At 43.2% G+C, this 17,507-nt stretch overlaps 1 protein-coding gene across 2 annotated transcripts in view; it reads right to left on the bottom strand.

Moving 5' to 3' along the window:
- PARVA (parvin alpha) overlaps positions 1 to 15,285 on the bottom strand; it is a 62,936-nt gene extending 47,651 nt beyond the window's left edge. Inside the window, exon 1 of one of the 2 annotated variants that reach the window (XM_058807993.1) lies at positions 15,072 to 15,285. In XM_058807993.1, the coding sequence (XP_058663976.1) occupies positions 15,072 to 15,207 (136 nt within the window). In that variant the 5' untranslated portion in view covers positions 15,208 to 15,285. Of the gene's footprint in view, positions 1 to 15,057 lie in introns of both variants that reach the window. The other variant, XM_058807994.1, reaches the window with a different exon arrangement.
- Positions 15,286 to 17,507: the final 2,222 nt, after the last annotated feature.

The following is a 17,507-nucleotide window of genomic DNA, read 5'->3' as shown; positions in this document are numbered from 1 at the left end:
ATCATTTGCAGCTACAATGGTTTTAAAATTTAGCATTCCCTTCAAATATTTTGTCTCCAAGTGATATCTGAAATATGTCAGTAACTCAGAATGGAAAATACCTGTGGTAGCTCCATTGCCACCAGTGGGTAACTGTATATAAATGTGGTCTAGTAAGCAGGGACTAGTAAAATAATTCTTCCATCCCCAGGATGCAATTATTTAAAAATGAGAAAAGAGATGAAAGCATCAACATAAATACATGTGCATACTCTTTTCAAAGCACTCAGTGGGATTCCAAATCTCCAGTTTAGCTGACACAGTAGAAGAGCTTTCCACATTAAAATTAATTTTTTTTTTACTCTGTGCACCTTGCAGAGGTGTGTGGCACTGGAATCTTGAGTTTATCCACATTCTAAAAAAGCTACAGCAAACAGCAGCACAGATTTTCTCACCCCAGCACACCAAATCTCCATCTACACAAGGCAATCATAAATAGGTTGCACAGTTTTCATGTTCATTCAGGGCCTTAGCCCTCTCTCCTGGGACTGTCAGCAAGCACAATTTAATAAATGCGATGTGCAAACTGCTCCACTCTTTACAAGAGCTGAGCCCATCTCACCCAAGGGTTTCACTTCAGTGATACAACCATCAAATGGGTAGTGGCCATCGTGGCAGTGTCCCCATGCAACCATCTAGGCAAGGTGGTCTAGTAGCAAAAAAGTTGACCAAAATGTAGAAGCAAGCTCTAGAATGTTTTGAAAGGCTTGTTTATAAGTGTTTAAAAATACATTGTGACTACCAGGTGATTTTACATATTGTGGGAACTGAAGTGGTTATGGCTGTGGAACTTAAGCACCTAGACCTGCTATGTTATTTGTGTGTTCAAAAGACACCTACCAGTTAAAAATGAGCGAGATAATAAAGCTCTACAGGTGCCTGCATTCCAGCTGAGAGAAGTCCAACAGGTATTTCCATGCTGCTGTACATGAACACAGTCATAAACCTGACTCCAACAGCAGGTGCTTATTTCCCAGCTTCCTTTCCCAAGCTAGACTGTGCACAGGCATTTCCACTGTAAATAAGATACACAAAGATGGCAGATCAAAGTTGTAGCAGTTATTACTTACTGCTGAGGGTACCTTCTTTTCTGCACAATTATGTGATGTTTCATAGCAACTCTAAGTTTGTATTATTTCTTGGTATATGTGTTGTTATCCTCCACCTCAGAAAGAACTCTCTCCTACCTTGCTGAAGCCCCTGGGAAGTAGCCCCAAAGACTGATTAAAAGTTCAGATAATTAGCATAAGCTTCCTTTCCCTTTTTCCTTTCCTTTCCTTTCCTTTCCTTTCCTTTCCTTTCCTTTCCTTTCCTTTCCTTTCCTTTCCTTTCCTTTCCTTTCCTTTCCTTTCCTTTCCTTTCCTTTCCTTTCCTTTCCTTTCCCCTTTCCTTTCCCCTTTCCTGACATTTCCTGTCCTGACATTTCCTTTCCTTTCCTGACATTTCCTGACATTTCCTTTCCTTTCCTTTTTCCTTTCCTTTCCCTCTTCCTGTCTGTTTTTTTTAATAGACTCCCATTTCCCCACTTTTAAAAATGTGCAATTTCTTGCAGCTTTCCTTAAGGCTGATAGCTCCATTCCCTCTTTGCACTCCATTTCCAAGCCTTAGCAGAGAATGTGCCTATTTAGTCCTTCAGCTCTGCCTACTCTGACACGATCCATGTATGCACCTCTTGGAGCCATCAATGCTTTCTTGACTTGCATCTTTGACTTGTCTGCTTGCAGGCTCATTGTCAGGAGGGGAATTAAGTGGTTTGTCAGACTGATCCCAAGTGCTTAGCATCTGAACAGCGTGAAGTTTTACTCCACTGAGTAAGAAAACATTTCCCACAACCTCATCCCTCCAGCCATAAGTGACTACATACAATTCTACTTCCCTGACAAAAGAATAAAACTTACAGACATCCTTATCTCCCTGGGATTTATTACTGGAGCTGGAGACTGACGGTTTGAACTGGGGAAGTGAATGAAGCAGAGCTGGCACGCCAGTCATCCAGGGGTTAAGCTAATTTGTTAGTGCCCTTGCTGTTTCTTGCTGTCAGCCACAGTGCATCCACTCTTTAAATTCTGAAAAGAACACCGACCTTTAATCTGTGGTATTAGTTCCTTTGACAAAATGGAAGATTATGTCTTTCTCCCACAAGCCTTCATGCGAAGCTTAGCCAGCTTCCATCTGGTCTGGCTAATTAAATGTAAGTTAACATTAAGTTAAGAGCCAGCTCCAGCCCACAGACCTTCTATTTTGCAACGGCAGATTTATTAATTGCCTGAACTATTTGAGTATTTAATACCAATTTTTGATTACTTTTATTTCCTTTGCTCTTTCATGAAAACGGGGAAAAATGTTTTTGAAGACATATTTGCATAATTCAGTTCAGAAACACCAAACACCAAGATGTGCTAATAAGATTCTGAGCAGCCATAACACTGTCAGGTTTTTTTCTTCTGTATTTGACATGTTAATAAAGTACCATCATAACAGTGTGAAGGATCTGCCTATTATGCACAAGATGTGGAATCACTGGAGCTGCACACTTAAAGCTGGCCCTGACCCACAGTCTGGCCCTACATGTACTAAAAGTACAGCCAGTTGCTGTATTCCTTATTCAGTCAAAACTTTCCTTGACCTTAATGGGCGTCTTGTCTGAATGAAGAACAAAGGGATTACTTCTAATATGGGAAGCTAGTAATTAGAATCATGCCCACAGCTGACTTTTGATAAAATTAATTCGTAAAAATGAAAATACAAAGAATTTACAAAGTCAAAATCATGCTTTGCACTGTTTTAATATTAACTCTATGTAGGTCTGGTGCCTAATCTATTTCACTGTATTTAACATTAGACGTTAGAGAAGAAATACATACACTTCACTATATATACTTATATATAGTATATATAAGAAATATATACACTACACTATATACTTCAAGACTTTTAAAATAAATAATACAGTGAAGTTAGATTTATAAATTTTTTAACACGTGACTGTTATTATGTCAAAGATCTTAAACCTCTTAACCAAGCCTTCCTTCTTTGGGATAGAGTCAACGATCACATAAAGAAATGTTATTTCTTCATATATCTATTTAATATAATTCCTGCTGCTACTGTATGTAAAGCATATTAAAAATTCAAACTCCAGGAAACTTCTACCTAGTTCACATATAAAAACCAATCGACCAACCAATGAGCCCCAACCAGTTAAAAGTTCAGTTTCGTATTAAAATCTAAACTGTATCAGGACACACATCAGAGAGTTAAAAAACCAACCAAAACCATGAATGGCACAAAGCTGCCTAATGGAGCAAGACTAACCACAGAAATGAGGAGACCACTGCTTCCTTCCACTTCTTTGCCTGCAGAAGATCACATGAGAAAATCAATTCACCTTTTCTGTCTCAGTTGCCCAAGCAGATGGTGCAGGGAGAACAAACATTTCTCCTTTTATGATCTCACCTTAAAATTCTCAGGTGTTTCAGTCAGACGAGATGTTCTCTGTAACGCCAGACTGTTACCAGCTAATATTATGTTGGGAATAGCAAAGGACAAGCAATTTACTTCTAGGAGACTCTGAAAACAAAACTGCTATTTTAGAGGGTGCAAGACCAACAACAGCATTTCTGACTATCTGTTTATAATATGGGGTTTTCTTATCAACTTATTCTCTTCTCTCATCTATCCATTAAATTATAATGACCTGTTTCCAGAAAGCCCAAACAATCCAGACCAAAAACCCCAACCCCCTTCTCATTAAGCTTTCATTCTCTGTCTTATCTTCTGTCCTGCTTACTTTACATTTGTGTTCTCTCTGTGTACACCAACTCTGTTTATTTTGATAGCTTACCCCGGGAATGCTGTTCTGCACAGAATTATCTTTTACTCAGGCAACAGGAGAATGTCTGATAAAACCCACAAGGGGGAAGTCCCTCAAAAACGAAATACAAGAGCCCAAACGCAGTCTGAACGTACTGGTTTGACTCTAAGGCCAGACAGGGCTTTCTGCTACAGGCCATTAGGATTCAGCTCGTTTTCAGAACAGCAGGCGTGCACTCAGGATCTGCCGAGCTCCATTGCGACACAGCAGCAGCCGATTCCTCCGGACTCGTTCCTGGCACTCGGGCTGCTCACACCGGCTTTCCCCGTCAGCTGGAGCCACCTTGTGCCCTGCAGAGCACCTGCACCCTGCGGGCTGCTGAGACAAAACTGGCGGTGCGTGCTGGCTCCCTCTGCATCACACAACAGCTCCTAAAAACGTTTACTCGGGTTCTACATAAACCGTTTCATTTGGGAGTCACCGCGACAAGTCGGTTAAGGATGATTTATTTGCGGGTAACTATTTCAAGTCAGTTAAAAGTGAACAGGATAATAAAGCTGCAGATCAACTGGATGCTGATTATTTTGTTTCCAACTCAACCCACCACTGCAGTAAGGATTTACGAGTAATACAGGACACTAAGTCACTTGAACACTCGTGGGATAATGAGGAATACCACCACTATTTTCCAGTTTATTCCGTGTCCTTACATATGATTGAGAATTATAACAAAGCAGCGACAAGAACGCGAGACCACGAGCTGCTCTGCTGCCAGTTTTACTTTGCAGTCAAACAGCAAAGTATCTTTCTCTGCAGTAATGAATTTGAGTGCACAGCATAAGAATGTTTAAAAGTGCTGCAATTCAGATTTGGCCGCTAGCCATAAAATTCTAATGCAGCTTTCAAACATGTCTAAAGTCAGAGTTCATTTTTTTGGTCTCATTATAAAATAGGGATCACATGAATCAAATAGGTGTGGACAAACTTCCAGAAGCTACTGGGGCAAATTATGACTTGGGCCCAAATCTGCCATATTCCTGTTATTCTGAAAGGATCAATATCAAATGTGTTGAGGATATGAGGGTACTGAGCCAATAGATATCTCCTTTCCTTCTCAAAGCAAGAGTGATGTTCGTTATTCCAAGTGGGTAGGACAGATGTGATCACACCTTCTAATAAAATGAATACTTATCATTTAAACACATGAGACCTGACATTTCTTCTTAAACCTGAAAGCATAAGCCACAAAAACCCACAAACAAACCACAAAATCCAAACCCCTGAACTACACAGTTAGAATGAAAAGTGTTCTGACCTTTTACCATTCTTCTTCTTCATGCATCCTGACGACAAGTTAGGCATATCATCTTTTGAATTCAGCTCTGCAATACATTATACTGCATTTACTCTGAGCACTCTGACATTATCATTATCTTCTTTTGTGCCCAACAGCAACTGCAGCTCCTATAATACCATTATTGTAATTAAGAACAATCTGAACCATTGACAGCATTGCCTCGTTTGCTCTAGAATCCCCTGTGCATTAGTGTTCTTCTAAACCAATATTTCACTATTAATAGTTTGCTACTTTAGAACTGCCTATGGTTAAAAAAAATAAAAAAATTAGGCCTCAGCCTAACTCAGTGGCCAAAGAAAAACCTGCTAAGAAAAAAATAAATGAAAGGCTGTGCACTGGCAAACTGTTACACTTTTCTTTACATGTGTTGAAAATGGATTCACACCCTGCCAACCTATTCAGGCCGTTACCCAGGTGAGGAAGCTTATTTTGGCTTGCTTCAAAAGGACCACCTGGACAGATACAAAAGAAAACATCTCTTCTCCCACTAAATGTACCCAAAGTCTAAACTCTAAATGTACCCTGTCTAAACTCTCCCTTTCATTAATCCAGCTCACAGTTGGGTAAGTAGGGCACAGCAATTTAGGCATTCTTGTCTGGGAGATTCTGACCTTAACTCCCGGCCCTGCAGCACACGTGCTCTGCAGGCTGCCTGCACCCTGCCCATGTGTTTGCTGGGGGGACACCTGCCTGTCCCTGGGCCAGGAGGTGCTCAGCCATAGCCCTGTGACCAACTAACACCCCTGACACATTAACATGCACCTCTCAGAACCCAGAAAGCCCAGAAATGGCCCCGTCATCAGAGGCAACTTCCATTTTCCCTCTGCACTAAGGGAGAAGCTGGAGTGCTTAATTCTACCAGAGAAGAACCCAGCAATCATTACCTGCACGCTGTCTGTTACCATGGCTGGTAACGTGGAGTTTTAGGTATTTGTAGTAGATGTGAACATGGGAAAGCACCGTACGAAGATGACAAAAGAAACACGGCTAGTGGAAAAGAGCTGGTAACTCCCAAGGAAATTTACATTGATGTGGCAGACTTTTTCTGCTTCTGAACACGTATTTCATTGAAAAAATTACCAACCTTATGTTAAAGGAATATTCAGGAAATGGCAATGCTCAGGCTACGTTTGGAATTTTTTATTCTTTCAAAGCTTTTGCAGTGTGAGATTGTATTTTTATGTCTGGGAAATCACTACTGGGCTGGAGCTGCTTCTCTCTGCACCAGATGGGGAACAGTGCTCACTGACAATTGTTGCACCTCTCTCTTCCTAAAGTCCCTTTTCCCAAGTGGGATTTCATGGGTTTCCCTATGAATAAAAGCTAATATCACTCATCACTGGATCAATGCCACAGACTGCTCTACCACTCCACTGGAAGGGCCAAGAACAGCAGCAGCTCTGTGCTAAGCAGGAGCAGAGAAGCCAGAGGGACTTAACCATAACTGCAACTACCAAGAATGACCCACAGAAATTCATATTCCAGGTTTTTTCTTTCACAAAAGTAATTATCTAAGAAAAAGTAACATATTGTCAACCATGGTACACTGTGTGCTGCTTGACACAAAGATCAATAAGAAGTCAGGAAGGGAAGTGCTAAGATTAAAAGGAAAGCAGTATTGCCAAGTCAGGACCTTTTGTGTTAAATCCACATATATGATCAGAACATTTCATAGCACCACATGCAATTATTTCCCATGGACTACTACAAAATTGAAAGGAAAAAAGAGTATTTGGGAGACTGTAGAGCTTTGTTATTTCACCCTGCAGTTCTTTAATATTTTGAGAAAGATGACTGCTTGCTGAACAGTGGTACAGTCTAGAGGCAGGTGCAGGATTTGGGTGAACAGATGGTGGCTAATCTTCCTAATACAGCTCTGCCAGCACAACTCACTCTTGACCAGTCACATCCCTAGGTTTTTTCTGGCCCTTGGTTTTCCCTGGCCTCAGCACAGCTTTTCAAGGGGTAGTTGCAGAGTAGACTAAGGATTCACAAAAGGCTATTGATCTGATTTTGCTTGTGGTCCAAGACATCTTTTGTTTGTATTTCAGTTTGGTCACTAAAGTGAATTAACTCACTGGTGCACTCAACACAGACATACACACCCAATTCCAACAGGGACAAAGGTATTCAAGCCAAATAACATTATCTATTAGTAAGTATTAGCACACCAAGCAGAAAATGCATGAGGATGCATGCAGAGAGCAAGGCTTTGCTGCTCAGTGCTCCAACTACAGAGCAGCACAGGAACTCCTACGAGCTGGAGAAGGCAGACAGAACACACAGAGAGCAAGCTACACCTTCAGCCCCAGCCCAGCAACTGCTGATTTCACCCACAGCAACACCAGCATTTTGCTGAAAAAGACTGCAGAACTCTGGATTAAGTTATTAGGAAGCACTTGATCTCAGATACAGTGACACAACAAACAAACTGGACTGTCCTTATCTTAATCTCCGTGAGAAAGGCAGAGAGGCCAGCACTGAACAGTTCTGCAGGGAGGGCATCATTTAATGGTTGGGAAGGGCATTAAAGAAAGAAAATAAAAATTAGGATACATCCCAGAGATTCTGTCCAAGGGAGACTTCTAGAAGCACAGACCTGTACTTACAGGAAGCTGCCTTTAAAGTGAGGGGTTTCAGAAGATGTAAATCCAATTTGGCCTCTAGGTCTTCTCTTACCTTCAGGGCAGATTCCTTTAAATGCTATGGGAAATATCAGAGCCCTGAAACTCCAGATTCTCTTGACAGCTCACTCACTTCACTGAGGGTGAAAACTTTATCCTCAGTTGAGCACCTCATATTTATTCTACAGCATTACTCAATTATATCCACTTTCACTCTGCAAACCAGATATATGTTTTTACGAGGATGACCTAAGGGAATGCATGTTTTAAATATGGATGTGTAAAGGAAAAATTAGCACTGAAACAAAAGTGCATCAATCTGAGCTGGTGCCTAGCTGGTTTTGGTGGGGGTTTTTGGGGGTTTTTTTTGTTTGTTTGTTTTTTGGGGGGGTTGTTGTTGTTTTGTTGGTTTTTTGTGGGTTTTTTGTTTCTTTGTTTTGCTTGGTTTTGGTTTTTTTTTTTTTTTCTTTTCCATGGCTCCATCCTGTAATCTGAAAGCACTGGAGGCTCTTCAACCAATTGTTCAATGCATGTTTATTTTTAGCTGAAACCTCAGCTCAGACGATGAAAGAATTACTGAAATAGGAAAAAGTCAGGAAATAAAAGGCATACTTCTGCAGCAGCTGACTTGCCCACATAATTTAGGCTTTTGCAAGTCAAATGCAAAGACAGAGTTCAGTGGCTCTACTGCCCTCATGCAGGTAGTCAGAGAACAGCAGAATTCTGGTTTGGGTCAGAACAGGAGGTCAAAGCCCAGGGTAGAAATGCCTGGCAGAAATGCCTTCTTTCCAATACTAACAGGAAAGGGCAAGCCAGCAGAAGCTTCATAACAGCTTCATAATGCTAACAACATGTCACAACAGGTATTTTATGATTTCTGAACACAAGATGTCTCTGATGGCCTACGTGATTCACACATGGACCACTGGAGACATATAAGATCCACACACACTTGCTTTTAGCCCCCACCCCCCATTCCTTTTAAAAAACACTTCTGGCATCCAAAACACCTCACAGCAGTAATTTTCAGAAAATAATAAAATAATCATGCACACACTCAGCTGTACCATGATAGCCCAGCTCTGGATATACTCTCATTTACCAGAAAAGCTGGCACCTGGGACTCACATATTCCTGCAGATTTGAGCTGCACACGAAACACACAGACTAGCATAGCCAGACTGGGCCCTGCATGAACTTTGAAACAATGATTAACAAGACATTTTAAAACAAACAATTAAACAAGAATAATTTCAGGATCATATTTTATTTTTGAGATTCAGAAACGCATTCACAATATTTCATGTCTTTCTCTGAACCACCTGGAGCCAGAGGCTATTAAAAAGGGGGAGACAAAGAAAGCTCCACCTGGGCAGAGCCCAGCTGGACAGATGCTGAACAGCCCCAAGTGGCGCAGAGATGCCATCCACATTTATCCCTGGGAGCTCTGGCATTCACATTCTCTGAAAAATCCCTTTGCCCAGGAGTTTTCTCCTGGGAAGCTAAGAAGCCTCAGAGAAAAAGGGAAACAATAATTATCTCATTTGCTTCTCCTGTGTTGTGCTCATGTGGAATGTGTTTGGAGATTGTTAACCCACAGGTGATTGTTTCATTGGATTCATGTGAGTTGTTTTCACTCTTTGGCCAATGAATGCCAAACTGTGTCAGGACTCTGGAGAGAGTCAGGAGTTTTCATTAATATCTTTTTAGCCTTCTGTAAGTATCCTTTCTGTATTCTTTAGTATAGTTTCGTATAGTATTCTTTAGTATAGTTTCGTATAGTATTCTTTAATACAATATAGTACCATAAAATAATAAATTAGCATTCTGAGAACATGGAGTCAGATCCAACATTCCTCCCTGCCAATACAATAGAGCTGCACCTGCAGGGCCATTGCCATCCCAGCCCAAGCAACAGGAGGGTGTTCAGCTTTCAGAGGCAATTCTCTTCCTTCCCACTGAGCAATCCCTTCCACCAGCACAGCACAGCACAGGCCTCCCCAGACAATGCCCTGACAATCTGGCTACAAAGCACACCACCAGCAGCCTGGTGCTGTCCTCCTGAGGAGTTTCTGTCCTACTGCACGTGTGCTCAGAAGGCCTGAAGCAGTGAAGTGACAACAAACAAAGCAAGTGGACCTCCCCTCTACTTTTCTGTTTGTCCAAGTTCCTTCCACAGAACAGAAGTATTTTATGTCCTTAAGAGAACTTGCTCCAAGGCAGTAATTCCTTCAACGGTGATGCTAGCAGGTTTTGCCCAGCATCACCAGGGACACGGAAACGTGCAGCACAGAATGCAGGGAAAGGATTCTGAGCACATTGCAGGTGCTGTGCAGTGGGGCTGGTGGAGAGCCACGGTCATGTGAGACAGCAAAACCAGCAGCTCAGGCACTCTGATGGCACTGCAAGGCCCGGGGCGATGCACTGGTACGTGCAGTGAAAGGCAGAATGGGAGCAGCGTTGGTGAGAGTGACAGTAAAGCCTTTCCCACATCTCCTTTCCCCAGGAGACACCGCATGCCATCCTCTGAACACCAGTATGAAATTAGCACCCAGGAGCTCATTTCCATCATTCATGAGATACATCAGCAAATACAACGGTAGGACACAGATCATTTCTTCCAGCTCCTGATTTTAAATGCAGCATCAGGGAAGAGCAGAGGAAAAGAAAAGCCTGCTGAGTGTTTCAGCCAGCCGAAAATCTCTCACACAAGAAACAGACAAGCACAAACATCTACTGACACAAAAACTAGTCATTTACAATTGCTGTGCAGTAAGTTGCAGAAACAGGTCCAAAGAAAATGAGTCAATTAAAATCTACCAGAACACTTCTTCTACATCAAAAAATAAGTTCCTATTTCACTGGAAAAAGCCCAGAGCAAGACCAAGGCATGATCTTTCTGTCAGTGAGCCCCACAGCAAAGCATTTTACTCATGGATTGCAGAAAGACAATCATTCTATGTAAAACACCTGAAAAGCTTTCATCAGCCTACATTTACTCTATGCATTCTGAGATTTTTCTGATTTCATATTATACCATAAAATACATGAAGTAAAGATTAAGAAAGTTAAGGTTATTATCAAAACCCATCAGAATTTACAATATTTTACACTGTTAACATACTCTTCCCTGAGGCACATAGAGAGGCACACTGCCACATACCAAAATTAAATCAAAACAAGACAAACACAAAAAGAAGAAATATCACAAGTGGAGGACAGCAGAAAATTCATTCTTTCTCCTGCCCATCAGCCCCAAATAAACTAGGCAGAAGAGCAGTCAAATTACCGAAATTGATGTCACATCTATTGGCAAACTGACTGAGCCTGTACAATTGCTCTCCACCAAATTCACGTCTTCAAGCTGTCTGTTCCCCATCTGCTCCTCTGCAATTTAAGCAATTCTGAACTTCACTCTCTGTACCCAAATGTGTCACAGGTTTATCAGCATGTCAGGGCCCATTCTTTACATTCTCCACTAAGGTAAGCTATTAGGGGGAGAAAATTTTCTGTGTTTATAATAGCCAGGCCAGGAAAATTCAAGGAGGACAATCACACATGACCTTACTAAATCCACCATGAAAAATTCATTAGATAACACAATCTCCACTATCCCCCCCGCCCCCAAATGTTTTTTAAAAAGGCCATTTTGTTCTCTTACATGTGTTTAAAGGCATGTTTAGTACACAGTACAAAATACTGTAACAAGCTTACAGAAAATCGAATTTGTGGGCCTTTTTTGCTCATATGATGAGCTCCACCATGTATGTGAACCCCTGGCAGATAAGGACTGGGATCCTTCACTAGCATATATGGGGTGGCCAATCTTTAAATGCCTTTCAGCAATAAAGGGGAGGGAACCTTATTAAAAACCACAAACAACTTTTGCACACCACAGTTCAGTTTGCAGACAGGCTGTCAAGTATTTTAGTCTTTGTTCACAATTCTCTCACTGCCTAAAAAGCTAATTTAATTAATTCCAAACATAGTTAATAATTTGTAATTTAGCTACCTTAACAGAATGCATGCTCCATTTAGAGATGCAGCTGCAGATGCTCTCACAGGGAAGAGCAAAGCACAATGCTCTGATCCTGGAATTACACCACTGGTGATGAGATGCTGTAAATGAAAACCAGACTATGGCTCTACGTGACAGACAACATCAACAAATCTGAGCTCCAAATTCCAGATTTTACCAAATACTCTCTAATATGTAATGGCAATGTATTTTCCATATTAACATATGTCTTATGCTATGACTGATCCCTGCTTACATCCTGTGTGATATCTCAAGTATCTCAGGTTATTCTCTTTGTTTTGGTCAGTAACTTGTTCATTTCACTTGTCTAAACTACCCTCACCTCTTCCACTGGTGGACCTCTTACCACTGCCAAGAACTTTGAAATACATAAGCAAAAGTTTGCTATATATTTTATATATATATGTATGCATATAAATTACCATCAATACTGAAATTGCATTTTATGTTGTATTATAAACGATTTCTGCTACACCTAGAACTACATAAACTTTACTCTCTTCATAAATAATCTACATTACTCTTCATCATAAAGTCACTTCAGATCCTAAAGGATTTTCATTTGGTGAAGTACTTTGGCACTGGCTCTGTTGTTGCAATATACAAAAGTGTAGTTTTGACAACAATCAAAACACCTCTTGATGACAAAAATACAAAACTCACAGACATGTAATAATGTATCACCTACAACAGTTACCCACATATATAGCAGAGATGGTACTAAAATGTAACCAGCATAGCCCCTACAAGAGATAAAATATATTTTGCATTATTAAAAACCACCAGTTCTTAGCCCTTGAGGTGAAACACTGGAGTAAATCAGTTTGCTTCTCTCCTCTATGTAACAGCAGAATTTACACCAACTGAAAGACATGGAAATTTTTCAGATGTCCCTCATTTATACTGACTTATACTGACCATTTTCCTATACAACCTGTGTGTAAGCAGCTGAAAAACCACATGCACTTCTATGACCGAGACCCACCTCCATGGGAAACCTGCCACAGGTTGGTCAAAGCAGGGAAAAACCACCAAAGCTCAGATCCTAGATGAACAAGCAAACTGACCTCTGAAATTCCTACCTAGGCTTCAAAAACACCTGGAGCACCACAAAAAAACCCAGCACAACTTAAGATGGAACCTATGTGGGCCACAGCCAGCAAGGCACAATGCTCATTAATTGTTTGCAAACTTGTATGTATTTTTAGTAGAGAAAAATATCAAGAAGTAAGAAAGTGGACAGGCTTCACAGTAAGGCTCAAGCCACCTGAATGTGTTAAAACCCATAAATCAATAAAAAGAAAGATAAGATAGCATACTATCAATTTCACTCCTATATATGCTTCCACCAGATAAAGGTCACAAATACACACTCAAGTAAAAATTTAACAGTGAATTTAACACAATACATTTTTGTCCATCAGCAAATAACAGTCATGACAAAGTTAATAAAAAACCCCCAGCTCTCTAAACCAGTTATTTTTAGACAAACCTTGGAAAATTGGGAAACACAAAAGACAAGGACAATGCAGTTTCAAAATTTCAAAAGGACAGATGATAAAGAAATGGCAGGTGCAGGTTTTAATCAATAAATGTAATACATTAATGAGAAGAAATATGATTTCACAGAATAAATATTCTTGTAAGATTACAAGATATGGATAAAAGTAACTGCTGCCTCTAACAGTTTGCTGGAGATTTGTGACTTCTGCCACTAAGGAAAAATGCATTTAATAGTAAAAACAGTACTAATGACAATGTAATGGACATACCCAAACCGCCACATAGGCTTACTTAAAGACCTCTAAACACATCTACAGCATGGACTCATCAAGGAAGATTGTTGCTAGTTCAACGTTGCTAATAAGTCACAAATACACAAATTTTGAAAAGTAGGTAATTATTGGAGCTGTCATTCTTTACTATTTCATCAACATCTGGTCCATCTGCAATGACCAGAAAAAGCCAAATAATGTGAGCACAGTTGTGCAACATGGATCTAATTGAAAAGCAAGGCCGTACATCACAGAAAGATGACGTGACAGCTACAGAATGAGGAGCTGAACCCTCCCAAGTGGTGTCACCCTGATCCCCAGCACTGGTGCTGCTCTGAAACGCTGCGTGCCTGGCTCCAGCGCTGTGTGTGCATGGGGAGCAAGGGGCTGCTGAGCCTCACACCCTTCCTCACACTCACAAGCAATGAATTCTGCTTGAAAAACTCACTGAAGCGACTGTTGCGTTAGCTCTATTTGTATCACATTTAAATTAAGTTCAGCTGTGAAAACGATGGGTGAGCGAGGGTAAATTTCCATTCTCTCGCTGTCATGGGATTTCACACAGGAAAATTCAGCGGGGGGCGGGTACTAACTCGCATGTACGGACAAAGAACCAGTCCGTTGTACATGCTCGGCCTTCTATAAAGGTTCTTCTTCTATAAAGTAGAAGTATTTTGCTCAGCACGAGGATAACTGCGCTCCGAGCCGCGGAGGAACGATCGCTGCTCTGGAACTCGTGTCAGAGGCGTGCATTGCACAGAGCGCTGTGTGCTGACCGCACCGCACCGCTGGGTGACTCACGCCAGGTTTGGGGGCCCACGGCACCGGGTTTTGGGGTGGCCGCACCCCAGCAGCGGAGGCAAATCCCGCTGAGGGAAAAAATCCCCGTGCGCTCCCAGGCCTGCGGGGCCCGCCGGGCGCCCGGGCCGCTGTGGGCAGCGCTCCTTCCATCCGTCCTTCCCCGGCCGGGCCCGCAGGCGGACCGCGGGAGCGGCCCCATACACAGATCCAGCACACAGACCCCGGGAGCGGCCCCGCACACAGATCCAGCACACAGACCCCGGGAGCGGCCCCGCACACAGATCCCGCACACAAACGCTGCACACACACTGCGGGAGCGGCCCCGCACCCAGATCCCACACACAGACCCCGGGAGCGGCGCCGCACCCAGATCCCGCACACAAACGCTGCACACACACTCCGGGAGCGGCCCCCCACAGAAGGCCCCGGGAATGGTGCCGGCGGGCCGGGGCGGCTCCTCCCTCGTCGCTCGCCTGCCTGCCCACCCCACCCCGCACGTCCTTCCCCGCCAGCCCCTTCCTCCCGCTCCCCAGAGCCTTTTCCTCTCCCCCTGTCTCCTCCCTCCCTCCCCCCCACACGGTAAGGTAACTCCCAGGAAATATGCGAACCTGTTAATTTTTACCTTCCTTGGCTTTTTTCCTCCTGGCCAGCGTGCCGCCGAGCTTGCCCAGGAAGGAGTCATCCTTCTTTCTGGAGGGGGGAGATTTCGGGGTGGGGGACTTGGGGGAAGAAGGGGATTTCTGCGGGGAGGTTGCCATGCTGGGCCAGCCGCCGCCGGCGCTGCGGGACGGAGCAGCGGCACGGCTCCGAAGCCCCGCTGCCGTGGGAGGCTGTTCCCGGCTCTGAACGGAAGCGGAATTATTTCAAGCATTTGAGGCAGCTCCTGCTCCGCTCTCCCGGCTCTCCCGCTCCTTCCCTCCCTCCTCCCGCCCTCCCTCCCGCCGGGGAGGGCCCGCTCGCCTCGCACGGCTCCCGGTGGCCCCGGGCGGTGCGGGAGCCGCTCCGCTCCCGGCTGGGGGGAATCGGCGTTCGGGGGGCCCAAGGGAGCCGGGGCAGCGCCTCGCCCCCCGCTCCATCCTCCGGCCGCGCACAGGGGCCGGGCACAGCGGGGCTGGGTGGGCGAGGGACCCAGGGTGGGTGAGTGACCCAGGTACCATGGGTGCCGAAGGGTGAAGGTAGGTGTGGGCACAGTGCTCACACCGCTCAGTTCAGCCTCAGCTGCCCCACAGTGAAGGGCAGCTGAAGGATAGCAGGGTCACAGCTGCCAGCAGATGTTTGTACGTCCGTAGGAAAATAGAATCATAGTCAGGGTTGGAAGGGTTAAGGATAATCTAGTTTCCAACACGCTGCTATGGACGGGGATGCCTTCAATTAGACTTGATTGTTTAAAGCCTCGTTTAACCTTGCCTTGAACACTTCCATGGATGGAGTGTCCAGAGTTTCTCTGGAGAGCTTGTTGCAGTGTCTCACCACCCTCCCAATAAAGAGTTTCTTCCTAATATCTTGTCTAAACCTACACTTCTTCAGCTTAAGGCCATTTCCCCTTCTTCTGTCACTACCTGCCCTCGCAAGAAGTCCCTCTGAGGTGTCCTGTAACCCCCCTTTAGGTACTGGCGGGCTGCTAGGTCTCCCTGAAGCATTCTCCAGGCTGAACAACCCCAACTTTCTCAACCTGTATTCATGGGAGAGGTGCTCCAGCCCTCTGAGCGCCTTGGTGGCCTCCTCAGGACATGCTCCATCAAGTTCATCTCTCTTGTGTTGGAGGCCCCACATCTGGGCACACAAAAGAACTTATGAAGCAATAAAGTCTCACTAAATAGTTTCCTGCAAGTTAAATTTCAAGTTTACTACAGACATTTCAGTCTGGATAACATTTTGCAAAGCTCTTCTGCCTGCTCGTCCTCTGTGTCTGTGGTGAGAAGCAGCGGGCATCGTCATATCCACTGCTACAAAACAAAACAACTGTTGTAGGCAGACCAGTATAAAAAGGCTGTGGAAGGAAAGGTGACTTAACATGATAGATTGCCTATACCAACCCTGCTTTGATTTGCAGATGAGCAGCTTAAGGAAGGTTTAAAACAGATAATTTGCTGTGACTGGTTCAGGAGGCATCCAGGAGTGGAACAGCATTAATGTCATCTGGATGCACTACTTTCACTTACCACTTAATCACTTGATTAACAATTCAGGCAAAAAGCCACACACACTTCATGCAAATATCTAGCTATCCATTAGGCATAATAAGTGAAATGAAATTACCATGAGGATATTTCTAAATCAGCTAATAATTGTTGTGTTTTTACAAGCTGGTAATGTTGGTTAGCTGATGAGGGGTAGACATCAATGTCTATTTGTTGCATGCAGTTCGTGTGTGCCCTGGAAAAAAACTCTATTCATCCATCCTGCTATCAGTTATAAACAGGAATGAGCCCGAGGCTGAGCACAATCCTTTCCTTACATTTACCCTCTGGTTCTAGCACCAGTTACTGTCTCAGGCCTTTTCTCTTTGGATTTCAGCCTGAATTTCACACATTATTCTCTTTTTGCAGAAGTGCTGCTTATACAGTGTATGTATCATTTTAAATAACATAATAAACGACAGCTTCAAAAGGAGAAATACAACATCATGCACTTTTTAAAATATGCCTGTAAACCTGTGCTATTTACAAACAGAGCAGTGACCCAGCTGAATCTCCATTTGGAGCCAAATGACTATGCATGGATGTCAATATAGGATTTTGTGGGCACAGCAGAAGAGAGAACATTTTGGTAAGCACAAGTGCACTTGCCTTTGTACCCCTGTGTTTGTGGTAAATACAGAAGGAACAAGCCAGATACCTCACAAAGAGCAGTGGGTACTGAGCTGTGCAGTACAGAGTGGTCAGAAATCAACAAACATTTGTCAATTCCCTCACAAAACTCTTAAAAAGACACAGAATCGTTCCTATTTCTCAGCACTCAGTATATGTAAATTAATGATAAATACAGTGTTACTTATTTGATAGCCTTGTGAACTATGGGAGTTTGACATCACAAGGTGAAAAAAATTAAATGAAAC

Source organism: Ammospiza caudacuta, chromosome 6, assembly GCF_027887145.1.
Source record: "Ammospiza caudacuta isolate bAmmCau1 chromosome 6, bAmmCau1.pri, whole genome shotgun sequence".
Taxonomy (NCBI): domain Eukaryota; kingdom Metazoa; phylum Chordata; class Aves; order Passeriformes; family Passerellidae; genus Ammospiza; species Ammospiza caudacuta.
Note: the sequence above shows the minus strand (reverse complement) of the source record. Positions and strands in the feature narration are given on the sequence as shown.